This window comes from Oncorhynchus masou, chromosome 32 (genome assembly GCF_036934945.1).
Source record: "Oncorhynchus masou masou isolate Uvic2021 chromosome 32, UVic_Omas_1.1, whole genome shotgun sequence".
In the NCBI taxonomy this organism is placed as follows: Eukaryota; Metazoa; Chordata; class Actinopteri; order Salmoniformes; family Salmonidae; genus Oncorhynchus; species Oncorhynchus masou.
Window position 1 is genome coordinate 69,118,197 of NC_088243.1, and position 16,365 is coordinate 69,134,561.

A 16,365-nucleotide genomic window follows, 5' to 3' on the forward strand; every position below is an offset into this window, starting at 1 on the left:
CCTTACACTTGATTCAGTTTAACAATCCATGAGGCCAGCAGAATTCCATCCAGTCAAGCATGATAGTCCCTTCTCCTAGCCAAGTTTGAGCTGCATTTACAAAACAGTACAAAATACTCCACCTATCTCATTTTTTCAGTTTGATGGTGCTCTGAGTCTCAGCAAAAAAAATTTTTATAATTGAATGCTGCTGCTGCAGTTTGCTACAATGAAAAGGCTACAATCGACAGCAGCACTAGGCTAGCTCACTACAGCGGTTGGGGGTTTATGGGACGTTCTCATGCAGTGCAGACTGAGTCTAATGCAGTGTTTCAGTGTCCCTAGCTGTGGGGCTAGAGCTGGAGGCAGCCTTGGCTGAGTATAGTCACATATGTTAGACAGAGTACGCTATAGCAAGCCAAGTCAGGTAGAGAGCTCACGGCAGAGAATGACAAACGCACTACGCTAGCTCCTCTTAAAGCAGCAGAGACAGGAGATAGACAGAGGGAAAGAGAGGGGTTCATGGGATGGACTGACTAAGGGAGAGGGATAGGATTGAGAGAGATATTCAGAGATGGAGAAAATAACGACAGAAAGAAAGACAAAAAAAGACAACACAGCCAGAGACAGAGACGAACCCATAGACGAGGACATAACAGATTACCAGACTGACACACAATATAGAGAGGTGTCACTTACATTCTTGAGTTTCCTACTGCAGTCGGCAACCCTGCTAGGAAGAGAGAGAGAGAGAGGAGGAGGATCATAGGTTCCAGGTTAGAGAGCTGTCAAATGAGCTGCACCTACTCCACACTGTAGTTATGGAATGACATACAAATAGAAAAACCGATCTGGACTGAGAGGAAGGGAGGAGGAAGAAAGTGAGAGTGGGAGAGAGAGAAGGAGGGAGAGAGAGAGGGGAAGGGAGAGAGAAAGAGAAGTAGAGAGGGACAAAGAGAGAGAGTAGTTGCAAGAGAGAAAATATTAGTCTCTCCAAACTCTCCAGCCTGACACAAACACACGGGCAGGCATGTTTGCCTTCCATTCTCTCACTAACATATTTCTCATCAAACTAAATAAGCACTCAACCATGTGTCAGAATGGTGACATATTGAACTATATCTACAGGTCCCGTGTCGGTCTGGTGTGTGCATGCGTTTGTGTGTGTGGGTGTGTGGGTGTGTGTGATTCCATGTGTGTGTAGGTGAGCTGACCTTAGGCTCCACTTGATACTTTACTCACACACTAGTCAGCAGAGGTCATAGGTAAGCCTAGTGGGCTTGTTCAGCTCCCACACAACATACCATGTCATAATGACCTTTACAGGTGACCCAGGAGTTAAGAGTGTTACAGACCTACTCCCACATGAGTGGGATTATTATGGAATGGTCAATCAAATGACTCAAGTCCAGATCGTTAGTAGGTGGAAGCTTATTCATTTACATGTCAATCTGCTTGTTCATACCTAATCCTTATTTTACCAGGTTGGCTGAGAACACTCTCTTTAACAACCTAGATTAGCAGAGAGTTGCAGGAGAAAGGAGAGGGTTTAAATTAGAAGCTGAGGAAGATTTGGTAGCCAAGGCACCAGAGATAACATCCCATACTCTTGCGACAAGTGCTGTGGGATCATGTAAATTCACTAATCCTTATAATATATGGATCAGTTCATGCTTGCCTGTTTTGAGGTTGAGGTGATTTGTAGATTTCTGTGCTGCAACTAGCCCTGTCAGATCCAATGACTAATAGAAAGGCTCTATAGCAATTAGAAGATATTCTGTTTGTTCCCATTTCTGGCAGCTTTGATAAAGAGACATATAAAGGTGATTATTTTCACTTTGTACATGACCTCCCCTTGAGAGCACCACATTTGTTAGTTGGCAACAGGATACTAACACACTTCATGACCAAAAGTATGTGCTCGTAAAACATCTCATTCCAAAATCATGGGCATTAATATGGAGTTGGTCCTCCCTTTGCTGCTAGAACAGCCTTCACCTTTCTGGTAAGGCTTTCCACTTGATGTTGGAACATTGCTGCTGGGACTTGCTTCCATTCAGCATTAGTGAGGTCAAGCACTGATGTTAGGCGTTTAGGATTGACTCGCAGTCTGTGTTCCAATTCATCCCAAAGGTGTTTGATGGAGTTGAAGTCAGAGCTCTCTGCAGGCCAATCAAGTTCTTCCACACCTATCTCGACAAACCATTTCTGTATGGACCTCGTCTAGAATGTCATGGTATGCTGTGGCGTTAAGATTTCCCTTCACTGGAACTAAGGGGCCTAGCATGAACCATGAAAAACAGCCACAGACCATTATTCCTTCGGGCAGGTAGTGTTCTCCTGGCATCCGCCACGCCTAACTTTGTCCGTCGGACTGCCAGATGGTAAAGGGGCGAGCTTTACACCACTCCAGCCGACGATTGGCATTACACATGGTGATCTTAGGCTTGTGCGTGGCTGCTCGGCCATGGAAACCCATTTCATGAAGCTCCAGACAAACATTTATTTTGCTGACGTTGCTTCCACAGGCAGTTTGGAACTCGGTAGTGAGTGTTTTAACTGAGGACAGACGATTTTTACACGTTTCTGCACTTGTCAGTTCTGTTCTGTGAGCTTGTGCGGCCTACCACTTTGCGGCTCAGCCGTTGTTGCTCCTAGACTTTTCCTCTTCACAATAACGGGGTAGTTCTAGCAGGGCAGACATTTGACCAACTGACTTGTTGGAAAGACTGCCATGTTGAAAGTCACTGAGCTCTTAAAAGTTAGGACATTATACTGTCAATGTTTGTCAATGGAGAATGCATGGCGTTTGCTCAATTTTATACACCTGTCAGCAACGGGTGTGGCTGAAAGAGCCAAATCCAATAATTTGAAGGGGTGGCCACATCATTTGTGTATATATAGCTAGTGTAGCTGATCCAGCAGAAAGGGCCAAATGAGGGCCAATGACCAAATGAAAGTTAAAGAAAGAGCGAGAAATACAGTAGATAGGTGACACCAAGTCAGTTTCAGCTCAGTTTCTCCACCTCCCTCTCCTTCAACAGAATGGCCCTGTGTCATTTCTCCTTCCTCTGTCCTTCCTCTGTCCTTCCTCTGTCCTTCCTCTGTCCTTCCTCTGTCCTTCCTCTGTCCTTCCTCTGTCCTTCCTCCTCTCCTCGAGCTTGACTAAATAGACAGGTCTCTTTTCTCTACGCTACCTTGATTACTTACATAACCACATCTAAAGGCTGCCTGAGAAAGAAGGCAATTCAGATTCCACTAGGTATTAGATCACTGCCTGTGATATCAACTGTACTCTCTTCCCTCTCTTTTTCCCTCTCTCACACTCCCCCTCACGCTCTTGCTGTTACTCTCTCTCTTCCCCTCTCCTCTTTCACCCTCTCTTCCCCTGTCACTTATCTTGGAAATGCATCGGTTTCCATCAACAGATGGTACAGAGGACATATTTCAGGCCTCAGCTCATTGTGTGTCTCTTTATACTAGAGGTCGACCGATTATGATTTTTCAACGCCGATACCGATTATTGGAAAACCAAAAAAAAGCAGATACCAATTAAATCGGGCGATACATTTTTTTATTTATTATTTTAATAATGACAATTACAACAATACTGAATGAACACTTATTTTAACTTAATATAATACATCAATAAAATCAATTTAGCCTCAAATAAAATCAAACATGTTCAATTTGGTTTAAATAATGCAAAAAAGTGTTGGAGAAGAAAGTAAAAGTGCAATATGTGGGATGTAAAAAAGCGAACGTTTAGTTTCTTGCTCAGAACATGAGAACATATGAAAGCTGGTTGTTCCTTTTAACAGGAGTCTTCAATATTTTCAGGTTAGAAGTTTGAGGTTGTAGTTATTATAGGAATTATAGGACAATTTCTTTCTATACGATTTGTATTTCATATACAGTCTTATGAAAAAGTTTGGGCACCCCTGACAATTTCCATGATTTCCATATATAAATAATTGGGTGTTTGGATCAGCAATTTCATTTTGATCTATCAAATAACTGATGGACACAGTAATATTTCAGTCGTGAAATGAGGTTTATTGGATTAACAGAAATTGTGCAATATGCATTAAAACAAAATTAGACAGGTGCATAAATTTGGGCACCCCAATAGAAAAATCACATCAATATTTAGTAGAGCCTCCCTTTGCTAAAATAACAGCCTCTAGACGCTTCCCATAGCCTCTAATGAGTGTCTGGATTCTGGATGAAGGTATTTTGGACCAAGCATATTTTGGATATGCTTGAAGTCATAAACAGCTCAATGCTTGAAGCACAACGACGAGCTGCTGGCAAAACACACGTAAGTGCTGTTTGAATGAATGCTTATGAGCCTGCTGGTGCCTACCACCGCTCAGTCAGACTTCTCTATCAAATAATAGACTTAGTAATAACATAATAACACAGAAATACGAGCCTTAGGTCATTAATATGGTCGAATCCAGAAACTATCATCTCAAAAACAAGACGTTTATTCTTTCAGTGAAATATGGAACCTTTCCGTATTTTATCTAACGGGCGGCATCCATAAGTCTAAATATTCCTGTTACATTGCACAACCTTCAATGTTATGTCCTAATTACGTAAAATTCTGGCAAATTAGGTAGCCCAAACTGTTGCATATACACTGACTCTGCGTGCAATGAACACAAGAGAAGTGACACAATTTCACCTGGTTTATATTGCCTGCTAACCTGGATTTATTTTAGCAAAATATGCAGGTTTAAAAATATATACTTCTGTGTATTGATTTTAACAAAGGCATTGATGTTTAAGGTTAGGTACAGTCGTGCAACGATTGTGCATTTTTCGCAAATGCGCTTTTGTTAAATCATCCCCCGTTTGGCGAAGTTGGCTGTCTTTGTAAGGAAGAAAGACTTCACAGAGTTCGCAACAAGCCAGGTTAGCAGGCAATATTAACTAAATATGCAGGTTTAAAAATATATACTTGTGTATTGATTTTAAGAAAGGCATGGATGTTTATGGTTAGGTACACATTGGAGCAAGACAGTCCTTTTTCGCGTATACGCACCGCATCGATTATATGCAACGCAGTACACGCAAGATAAACTAGTAATATCATCAACCATGTGTAGTTAACTTGTGATTATGATTGATTGTTTTTTTATAAGATAAGTTTAATGCTAACTAACAACTTACCTTGTCTTCTTACTGCATTTGCGTAACAGGCAGTCTCCTCGTGGAGTGCAATGTCATCAGGTGGTTAGAGTTTTGGACTAGTTAACTAAGGTTTCAAGATTGAATCCCCAGGCTGACAAGGTAAAACTCTGTCGTTCTGCCCCTGAACAAGGCAGTTAACCCACAGTTCCTAGGCCGTCATTGAAAATAAGAATGTGTTCTTAACTGACTTGCCTAGTTAAATAAAGGTGTACATTTTTTTTATTCAAAAAATTATTTATATAAAAAAAATTAAAAAATCAGGCCAAATCGGTCTCCAAAAATACCAATTTCCGAATGTTATGAAAACTTGAAATCGGCCCCAATTAATCGGCCATTCCGATTAATCGGTTGACCTCTACTTTATACACCCCCACCCAGATCTGTTTTCTAGATATGAAGACACCTGTCATACCATGAACACTAGGTAGTGTGGCAGGAGAAAAGGGTATGGCTGCACACTAAATCTAAGACGGTGCATATAAGTGGCAGTTTGATGTTTACCGGTTATTTTAATGCATACACACACACTTCCCTTAGGCCACACCTGAACTCTTCAAGGCATCATGTCATGATAGAACCAGTCGAGCCACCCCAAGACATGTTAGGTTTGACATTGCTCCATCTCTCCTTCTCTCTGTCTCCCCCCCCCCCATCTCCCTCTCTGTCTCACTCACCCCCCAGTCGCTCTCCCTCCCCCTCTCTCTCCAGGCTCCCTCTCCATCTCCCTCTCACTCCCCGTCTCAGTTTCTCCCTCAGTCTCTCTCTCGCTACTGACAGAGTAGTTCTGGCACCAGGACAGTTGGGGGGAAACACCCAGTCACCTAGCAACAGTTACAACATCACAACCTCTGGATATAGCATACTGTAATATTTTGTCAATGACCAGTTGTACCTAACAGATACTGCTTTGTTATGTTGCATACAGGAGAGTCACACTTCCACTGAACTGTCTTCCCGAGAGTTACTAATTACTGTACTGTTGACATAGCAGACACACAGTGATGTAAAAAGACAAGCAAATGGATGGAAATAGATCAAACACATGGATGAAAATACAAAGACTGACAGAAAGAGCGATAGGGAGATGGATACAGAGATACAGTTGAAATTGGAAGTTTACATACACTTATGTTGGAGTCATTAAAACTCGTTTTTCAACCACTCCACAAATGTCTTGTCCTAACCGACTTGTTTGTTAACATCTACTTTGTGCATGACACAAGTCATTTTTCCAACAATTGTTTACAGACAGACTATTTAACTTATAATTCACTGTATCACAATTCCAGTGGGTCAGACGTTTACATACACTGAGTTGACTGTGCTTTTAAACAGCTTGGAAAATTCCAGAACATTATGTATTGGCTTTAAAAGCTTCTGATAGGCTAATTGACATCATTTGAGTCAATTGGAGGTGTACCTGTGGATGTATTTCAAGGCTTACCTTCAAACTCAGTGCCTCTAATTGACATCATGGGAAAATCAAAAGAAATCAGCCAAGACCTCAGAAAAAAATTGTAGACCTCCACAAATCTGGTTCATCCTTGGGAGCAATTTCCAAACGCTTGAAGGTACCACGTTCATCTGTACAAACAATAATATGCAAGTATAAACATCATGGGACCACGCAGCCGTCATACCGCTCAGGAAGGAGACGCGTTCTGTCTCCTAGAGATGAACATACTTTTTGCACCAAAGTGCAAATCAATCCCAGAACAACAGCAAAAAGACCTTGTGAAGATGCTGGAGGAAACCGGTAAAAAAGTATCTATATCCACAGTAAAACGAGTCCTATATCGACATATTCTGAAAGACCGCTCAGCAAGGAAGAAGCCACTGCTCCAAAACAGCCATAAAGCCAGATAACGGTTTGCAACTACACATGGGGACAAAGATCGTACTTTTTGGAGAAATGTCCTCTGGTCTGATGAAACAAAAATAGAATTGTTTGGCCATAATGACCATCGTTGTGTTTGGAGGAAAAAGGGGGATACTTGCAAGCCGAAGAAACCCATTCCAACCGTGAAGCACGGGGGTGGCAGCATCATGTTGTGGGGGTGCATTGCTGCAGGAGGGACTGGTGCACTTCACAAAATAGATGGCATCATGAGGGAAAATTATGTGGATATATTGAAGCAACATCTCAAGACATCAGTCAAGAAATTAAAGCTTGGTCGCAAATGGGTCTTCCAAATTGACCCCAAGCATACTTCCGAAGTTGTGGCAAAATGGCTTAAGGACAACAAAGTTAAGGTATTGGAGTGGCCATTACAAAGCCCTGACCTCAGTCCTATAGAACATTTGTGGGCAGAACTCAAAAAGCATGTGCGAGCAAGGAGGCCTGCAAACCTGACTCAGGAATGGGCCAAAATTCTCCCAACTTACTGTGGGAAGTTTGTGGAAGGCTACCTGAAACATTGACCCAAGTTAAACAATTTAAAGGCAATGCTACCAAATACTAATTGAGTGTATGTAAACTTCTGACCCACTGGGAATGTGATGAGAAATAAAAGCTGAAATAAATCACTCTACTATTATTCTGACATTTCACATTCTTAAAAAAAAGTGGTGATCCTAACTGACCTAAGACGGGGAATTTTTACTAGGATTAAATGTCAGGAATTGGGGCGGAGCTAGCATGTTGGAGTGAACGGTTGTGCGTGAGAGGCTCCTGCAACTTTTTTGCGAAATAATCTAATTTAACCTACTTTATGGCACTTTTTACAACAAACGTTTCTTTCTAATACAAGATTGTAACTTTTTATATGAAAATGCCAAGTAATAAGCGACCAAAGGACAATAAATCCACAGCGGAGGCCTACTCCCCACTAAACAACGAGACAGAAATGGCGGGAGGCACCTGCAACAACGTGACACTTACAGAACTTACCCGGGCTTTGGGGGAGCTACGTGTTGCTATAGCTGAGGATCTTAAGGCCACTATTGCTGAACTGGACAACAAAATCGAGAGCATCATTCGAACGGTCACTTCGCATGGCCAGAGTATTGTGGACCTTGAGAAAGCTTCTGAATTCAACGCTGGTAGGATCGACGAGTTAGAGAAGCTATGCACGTCATTGCAGGATAGTGTGCAGAGGCTTTCTGTGAAAGTGGTAGACCTGGAGGGCCGATCCAGACGTAATAACCTTCGCGTTGTTGGTCTGGCAGAGGAGGAGGAGGTGGGCTCTCGCCCCACCGACTTCTTCGCCAAGCTATTGAAGGATGCAATGGGATCGGATGTTTTGGATTCGGATCCCCACCTGGACCGTGAAAATCGCTCCCTTGTCCCAGTGACTGGACCGGGCCAACGTCCTCACCCAGTAATCATCTGTTGTCACAGTTTCAAGACCAAGGATCTTATCCTGCGTGAAGCTCGAATGAGGGGCAACCTGTCACATAAAGGGCATCCATTCCGTGTATATGAGGATTATGCGCCCGATGTGGCAAAGCATCGCGCCGACTACAGAGATGTCATGACCAAACTCTACAAATTCCATCTTCGCCCAGCCTTACTCTTCCCTGCAAGACTAAGAATTACCCCGCCTTCCGGTGAGAAGATGTGGCTCTCCTCGGTTTTGGACGCAGAGAAGTTTATCCGGGGATATACACCAATCCCCCGTACAGGTTAGAGAGCCTTGTCATTGCGTGTTAAGGTCTGCTCATGGCCTCGAATCCATACTATACCATATTGGGTGAAACCGTATTAAACGGGCTCAACAAGGGCTACCGAACATGTAAGACGCTGAGCCGACCAATGGAGGGCGGTCAGAGCTCTCATTTAACGTTAAATTCACTTTCATCCCGGCTGTGCTCTGAGCGATGCATATTTTTACTTCCAGGTTTGATCACTGACACCTTCGGATGGATATATTTATATTCCCCCACTTTTTTTTTTTTTGTTATTTATTTTACAATCCTTACATTATTCTTACTACCATACCATTTATTTATTGCTTGCAGGGGACTGGGGGTGATGGTTGGGAAGGGGCAGACGCAGACACCTGGTTAGCAAGTTGATGTTTTGTGCCGTTCTGCCTTTGTCTAGCCGTGGGCCGCTCTCCCGACTAGAGTCCCACCAGCCCCCTTTTGTGCTTATGGCTGTGTAGGTGTGCCGTACATATAATTACTATTTGTACTTTATTACTATTTTCTTTTAGCATTTTAGTATTATGTATGTGTATATTTTAAATCAGTGTAGATTGTTATACTGGGATATGAATGTTTGTATGTGTATATGTGCATATGGATGTATATACATATTCTTTAAATATATATACGATTTTTTGTGTGGGTATGTATGTATGTGTGTGTATGTGTATATATGTATGTATGTGTATGCGTGTATGTGTATATATATATGTATATATATAAAAAAATATATATATATATATATATTTTTAAATAGGGGGAACTTTTAATTTAGCAAATCCTTGTTCCGATCTCCTGACCCACAGTATGTAAAGGTACGGCTGACTATGTTGGTTGCGGATGGTTTATTTTTGGACCGGCAGTGCTTAGCAATATAATCTTGAGGCTATATCTTGCTTATCTCAGGGATTGACCCAGGATGACGCTTAAATGCGCAATATGTTTAAGTTGCAACTTATTCTGTTTAGGTTTATTAGATGCTAACTGAACACTTTATTTGCGGGAGCCTACTCAGTTCATATGTTAGTAGAAGTTCTAGGATAGTGAGAGGTGAACGTATAGTTGGGATTTTATTTTTGTTTTACCTCTTGTTCGAGGTTGCGCCGTGCTTCTTTGGCATCGGCCAGACAATGTGTTTATTATTTTTATTTTTCCTTTTGTTTTTCTCCTGTTTGTGCATGCCTGTTAAATATGGGTTGATGGGGGGGTAAGTGTTGGGGAAATTAGGGGGACAGGGTGGGAAGTAAAGGTGCTTGCAGGGGGAGGGGTGGGTTGGATACTGCTCAGGTGTAGGTGCTACATATGCTGATCGTGATGGTTTGGTGCGTTTTCCTAACTTTTTATCAAGTTACATGGTGTGCAGGCCACCATAGGAACTACAAACGAGAGGAGGGCGGGGCTTACATTCACTTCCTGGAATGTCAAGGGTTTAAACGAACCAATTAAGAGGGGCAAGGTCCTAGCCCACCTGAAAGCACTCTCGTCTGATATTATATTTTTGCAAGAAACCCATCTGAAGAATAACTCTCATAGCAGACTTAAGTGTAGGTGGGTGGTGCAAGTGTATCACTAACTTCTCTACCAAAACGAGAGTCACAGCGATTCTGGTATGGAAAGGAATTCCCTTTCTACATAAAACCACTATTGCGGATAAAGAGGGTCGGTATGTGATCGTGATAGGAGAAATCCACTCTACCTCAGTAACTCTACTAAATATCTATGGGCCAAACATTGATAACCCCTCTTTTTTCAAGAGTCCTTGCCCTGATTCCAGATATCTCCCATACTAACCTGGTCATTGGAGGGGACCTTAACTGTGTGCTAGACCAGTATTTGGATAGATCCTCTACCCGGCGAACCCCCTACCTCCTATTCAAGTGAATTCTTGAATACCTACATAAAAAATTAGAACTTATTTGATATATGGAGGATCGCTAACCCTACGGGTAGGGAATACACCTTTTACTCTCATGTTCACAATGTTTACACTCGAATTGACTACTTTTTGTTGGATGCTAGACTACTCCCCTATACCTGTAATGTGAGGTATCATGATATTATAATGTCGGACCACAGTCCACTCACCTTCTCCCTGAGATTGGGTGACATTGTACCAAACGAGAGGGTCTGGAGGTTGAATCCTCAGCTCCTCACAGAACCAACATTCTGTGAATATCTTAAAGACCAAATTACATTTGTCTTTGATACCAACGACAACACAGAGACTTCCCCAGCATTATTGTGGGAAACACTGAAGGCTTATCTGAGGGGCTGTATCATCTCCTTTCAGGCTGCCAGGAGTAGGCGAAACAGAGAAAAACTGGAAGAACTGGAGGGACAAATTCACTTACTGGATAGGGAGAATGCTAGCCACCCATCTATGGAGAAACATACAAAAATTACCTCTTTAAAATTGGAATATAATCAGATTCTCTCAGCTAAAATTGCTAAATCCTTTCTCTATGCCAAGCAAAAATATTTTGAGTTTGGTGACAAACCACACAAATTACTCGCCAGACAACTTTGAAAAAATGTGAGTGACCGAATGATTCACAAAGTTAAATCTGCATCTGGGGAATTACTCTTCCCCCAAAGACATCAATGACAGATTCCGGCAGTTCTATGAGACTCTATATACATCTAAAGCGGATCCTAACCCTTTAATTATGCAAACATTTTTGGAGGACTGTAATCTTCCTGCCCTGAACCAGGAAGATTCTAACTTCCTGAATGAGGAAATATCTCTTGATGAAATTCGAGAAACAATTAAATCTCTAAAGAGTGGCAAGACCCCGGGCCCAGATGGATACCCTGGTGAATTCTATAAAACATTCAGCAACATGCTCTCTCCCTACCTGCATAAAATGTTGGTTCAGGCCAATGAGGATGGAGCTCTCCCTTCTACTTTGGACGAAGCGCTCATTACAGTTATACATAAGAAGGGTAAAGATCCAGAAGAGGTAGGGTCATACAGACCAATATCTCACCTTAATACAGACCAAAAGATTTTAGCAAAAACTCTGGCTAACAGGCTTAGCACTTTAATTGGTCCACTCGGATCAGACCGGCTTTATCCCTAACAGAAACTCATTCTTCAATCTCAGGCGCCTCTTCAATATTATGTATTCTCAGAGGTTACCCAACGCGGACCTTGCCGTCATATCTCTTGACGCCGAAAAGGCCTTTGACCAAGTTGAGTGGCCCTATCTATTCAAGGTCCTACAGAAATTTAATATTGGAGATGAGTTCATAAATTGGATCCAGCTTTTATATAGGAACCCCTGTGCCAGAATACTCACTAACCAATCATTGTCGCCCCGATTTAACCTTAACAGGGGGACAAGGCAGGGTTGTGCGCTGTCGCCTATGCTCTTCGCCCTAATTATCGAATCCCTCGCTCAGACGATTAGATCTCATGCAGCAATACACGGCTATAATACTAAAGATACTCTAAATAAGATTTCCCTATACGCAGATGACATCCTCCTCTATGTAACAGAACCCCAGGCTAGTATCCCAGCTATTCTAGATGTGATCAATTTGTTTGGTACCTTCTCGGGATACAGAATAAATTGGAACAAGAGTGAATTAATGCCCATACGGTCGCAAAACACCTCCTGGCTAGAACATCTCCCATTTAAGTTATCTTCAGAAACATTTACCTACCTAGGAATTGTAGTTACCAAACAATACTCCTTACTATTTAAAGAGAATTTCCCCTCTCTGATACAAAAACTCAAAGCAAACATACTATTTTGGACAACTCTCCCAATTTCTCTCCTCGGAAGAATTAATGCCATTAAAATGGTCTCCCTCCCACAACTGCTCTACCTATATCAGAACGTCCCAGTATTCATACCTAAATCCTTTCATAAACAACTGGACTCAATTATCAATCCATTCATCTGGGATTATAAAACACACAGGATAGGTAAAAAACACCTCTGTAAATCCAAGATGGAAGGAGTACTGTCTCTCCCAAATTTTATATTTTATTACTGGGCCGCTAACCTCCGCGTTGTTACGTTTCTGCTGGATGACGCACTTCCGTCATCCAGCTGGCTTAGTATGGAGCGTGAGGAGTGTCACCCCTTCTCTATTGGCGCTGTGATTTTGTCGCCTGTCAATCTGGAGATGTCACTTTATTGTAACAATCCTATTATACATAGCACAGTCCGAATCTGGAAGCAAATTAAAGTCCACTTTGAGCTTAGACCAATGTCATTCATGCTCCCTGTCGCCAAGAATCCCTCCTTTGCCCCTTCTAACCTTGATAACACCTTTGAGCGATAGGGAGAGCTGGGGATAAGTACCATAGGGGATTTATACATAGAAGGGACCTTTGCTTCCTTTGAGTTGCTGAGGGAAACTTATAATCTTCCCAGAAGTAATTTTTTCAGATACCTACAAATTAGAGACTACGTTAGAAAACACCTCCCAACATTTGGGAATGCTAAAACTTCCATGTTTGACGGATGCATAAAATTATGCCCCACCTCAGATAAACTGATATCGCGTCTATATGATGCTTTTCAATCTGTTAGCACACCTTCTACAGATGCCATCAAGGCAAAATGGGAGGAAGAACTAGGGACTGACATTTCTGTGGCAGACTGGGAAGAGAGCTTGGAGTATATCCACACATGCTCCATTAATTCCAGACATCGTCTCATACAATTCAAGGTTTTACACAGATTACACTATTCCAAAACTAAACTGCATAGGATATTTCCTGATACATCCCTTACATGTGATAAATGTCAGGCTGCGCAGGGTACACTACTCCACTGCTTTGCCCTATGCTCTCGCTTGAATGGTTATTGGTGTGAAATTTTTGGGATCCTCTCTGAAGTTTTGGAGACTTCAATAGATCCAGACCCGCTTCTGATAATCCTGGGAGTATCTGATTCCCTAAACGGATTAACCAACCCCCCCCCAAAAACAACTAATCTCGTACGGTCTCATTTCGACAAAAAATCTTCTTGTTGTTTTGGAAAAGGAGGGAAGCACCCTCTACCAAATTATGGCTCAGTGAATTGGCAAACACTGTACACTTAGAAAGAATTAGACATATTCTGAACAATAAATGATCAACATTTGATCAAATCTGGCAGCCTTTCCTCTCCTACTTGGACGAGTCTGCGCTGTGAATTTGTACTTATTAACGCACTCTCAACTGTAATATTTTAATCTACCTTTGGGCAGCATGTGCTGGCCCTGCCACCTGAGCAGCTGGGGGGGGGGACATATTCCCTCTTTCTTTCTACATGTCCTTGTTTTGTATGTCATGTTTTGTATTATTTGTTTTGCACCCAGGGCTCTGGGTCTTGATGTTCCTGAATGCTCTTTTATGTTTAGATAAGAATTGTATACCTGTCTTGTATACCTATACACCATTCTTGTGTGTGTTTAATAAAAAATATTTGAAACCAGTAAAAAAACAAAAACAAAGTCAGGAATTGTGAAAAACTGAGTTTAAATGTATTTGGCTAAGATGTATGTAAACTTCCGACTTCAACTGTATAGACAGGCAGAGAGACAGGCAGAGAGGCAGGCAGAGAGGCAGGCAGAGAGGCAGGCAGAACGACAGGCAGAACGACAGGCAGAACGACAGGCAGAACGACAGGCAGAACGACAGGCAGAACGACTGTTCAACCACCCTACTGACCACCTACTGGACAGTGAGCCAACCAGCCAGTCAACCAGCCAGACAGACAGGGAAGCAGATGTGTGTGATGTCTTACTTAGCGTTGGGGCGTGTGGAGATATCCTGCAGGTCCCCAGGGTCAAACAGCTGAGAGCCCTTCAGTCCCAGCTCCTCACAGCCACGCAGGAACACACTCAGGTTGTCCTGAAGGGAGAGAGAAGACAGAATATTACTTAGAGGACATAATCACGTCAGACGCCATAAAGTGCTTTGAAAGACTGGTCATGGCTCCCATCAACACCATTATGCCAGAAACCCTAGAACCACGTTCATCTGTACAAACAATATTACGCAAGTATAAACACCATGGGACCACGCAGCCATCATACCGCTCAGGAAGGAGACGCGTTCTGTCTTCGAGATGAACGTACTTTGGTGCGAAAAGTGCAAATCAAACCCAGAACAACAGCAAAGGACCTTGTGAAGATGCTGGAGAAAACAGGTACAAAAGTATCTATATCCACAGTAAAACGAGTCCTTTATCGACATAACCTGAAAGGCCACTCAGCAAGGAAGAAGCCACTGCTCCAAAACCGCCATAAAAAAGCCAGACTACGGTTTGCAACTGCACACGGGGACAAAGATCGTACCAAAGTATGTTCATCTCGAGAAGACAGAACGCGTCTCCTTCCTGAGCGGTATGACGGCTGCGTGGTCCCATGGTGTTTATACTTGCGTAATATTGTTTGTACAGATGAACGTGGTACCTTCTGGCGAGGATGAACCAGGTGTTGGTCTTGGCTGATTTAATTTGGTTTTCCCATGATGTCAAGCAAAGTGGCACTGAGTTTAAATGTAGGCCTTGAAATACACCCACTGGCACACCTCCAATTAACTCAAATGATGTCAATTAGCCTATCAGATGCTTCTAAAGCCATGACATCATTTTCTGGAATTTCCCAAGCTGTTTATAGGCGAAGTCAACTTAGTGTATGTAAACTTCACTGGAATGTGATACAGTGAATTAGTGAAATTATCTGTCTCTAAACAATTGTTGGGAAAATGACGTGTCATGCAAAGTAGATGTCCTAACCGACTTGCCAAAGCTATAGTTTGTTAATTAACCTCTCTGGGATATGTGGGATGGTAGCATCCCACTTGGCCAAAAGCCAGAGAAAATGCAGAGCGCCAAATTCAAATAAATTCCTATAAAAATCTAACTTTCATGAAATCACACATGTAAGATACCAAATTAAAGCTACACGTGTTGTGAATCCAGCCAACATGTCAGATTTCAAAAAGGCTTTTCGGGCGAAAGCAAATGATGCTATTATCTGAGCATAGCACCATGGTAAACAAAACGGATGGCACTGTGATCATTTATTGAGTAGGGTATTGGAGGCTATTTTGTAAATGACATCGCCGAAGTCGAGGATCGGTAGGATGGTCAGATTTATGAGGGTATGTTTGGCAGCATGAGTGAAGGATGCTTTGTTGCGAAATAGTAAGCCGATTCTAGATTTAACTTTGGATTGGAGATGTTTGATGCGAGTCTGGAAGGAGAGTTTACAGTCTAACCAGACACCTAGGTATTTGTAGTTGTCCACATATTCTAAGTCAGAACCGTCCAGAGTAGAGATGCTGGACGGGCGGGCAGGTGCAGGCAGCGATCGGTTGAAGAGCATGCATTTAGTTTTACTTGTATTTAAGAGCATTTGGAGGCCATGGAAGGAGAGTTGTATTGGCTTTGAAGCTCGTCTGGAGGGTTGTTAACACAGTGTCCAAAGAAGGGCCAGAAGTATACAGAATGGTGTCTGCGTAGAGGTGGATCAGAGACTCACCAGCAGCAAGAGTAACATCATTGCTGTATACGGAGAAGAGAGTCGGCCTAA

At 42.4% G+C, this 16,365-nt stretch overlaps 1 protein-coding gene across 9 annotated transcripts in view; it reads right to left on the bottom strand.

Annotated features, from left to right (window-relative positions):
- Window positions 1-16,365, bottom strand: part of LOC135526520 (LIM and calponin homology domains-containing protein 1-like) — a 146,015-nt gene that overhangs the window by 50,869 nt on the left and 78,781 nt on the right. For 6 of the 9 annotated variants that reach the window (XM_064954970.1, XM_064954975.1, XM_064954973.1 and 3 more), the window contains exons 4-5: window positions 14,571-14,677; window positions 679-712 (exon numbers count right to left, since the gene is read on the bottom strand). In XM_064954970.1, the coding sequence (XP_064811042.1) occupies window positions 679-712; window positions 14,571-14,677 (141 nt within the window). The remainder of the gene's footprint in view (window positions 1-678; window positions 713-14,570; window positions 14,678-16,365) is intronic. The other 3 variants (XM_064954971.1, XM_064954968.1, XM_064954976.1) reach the window with 1 other exon arrangement.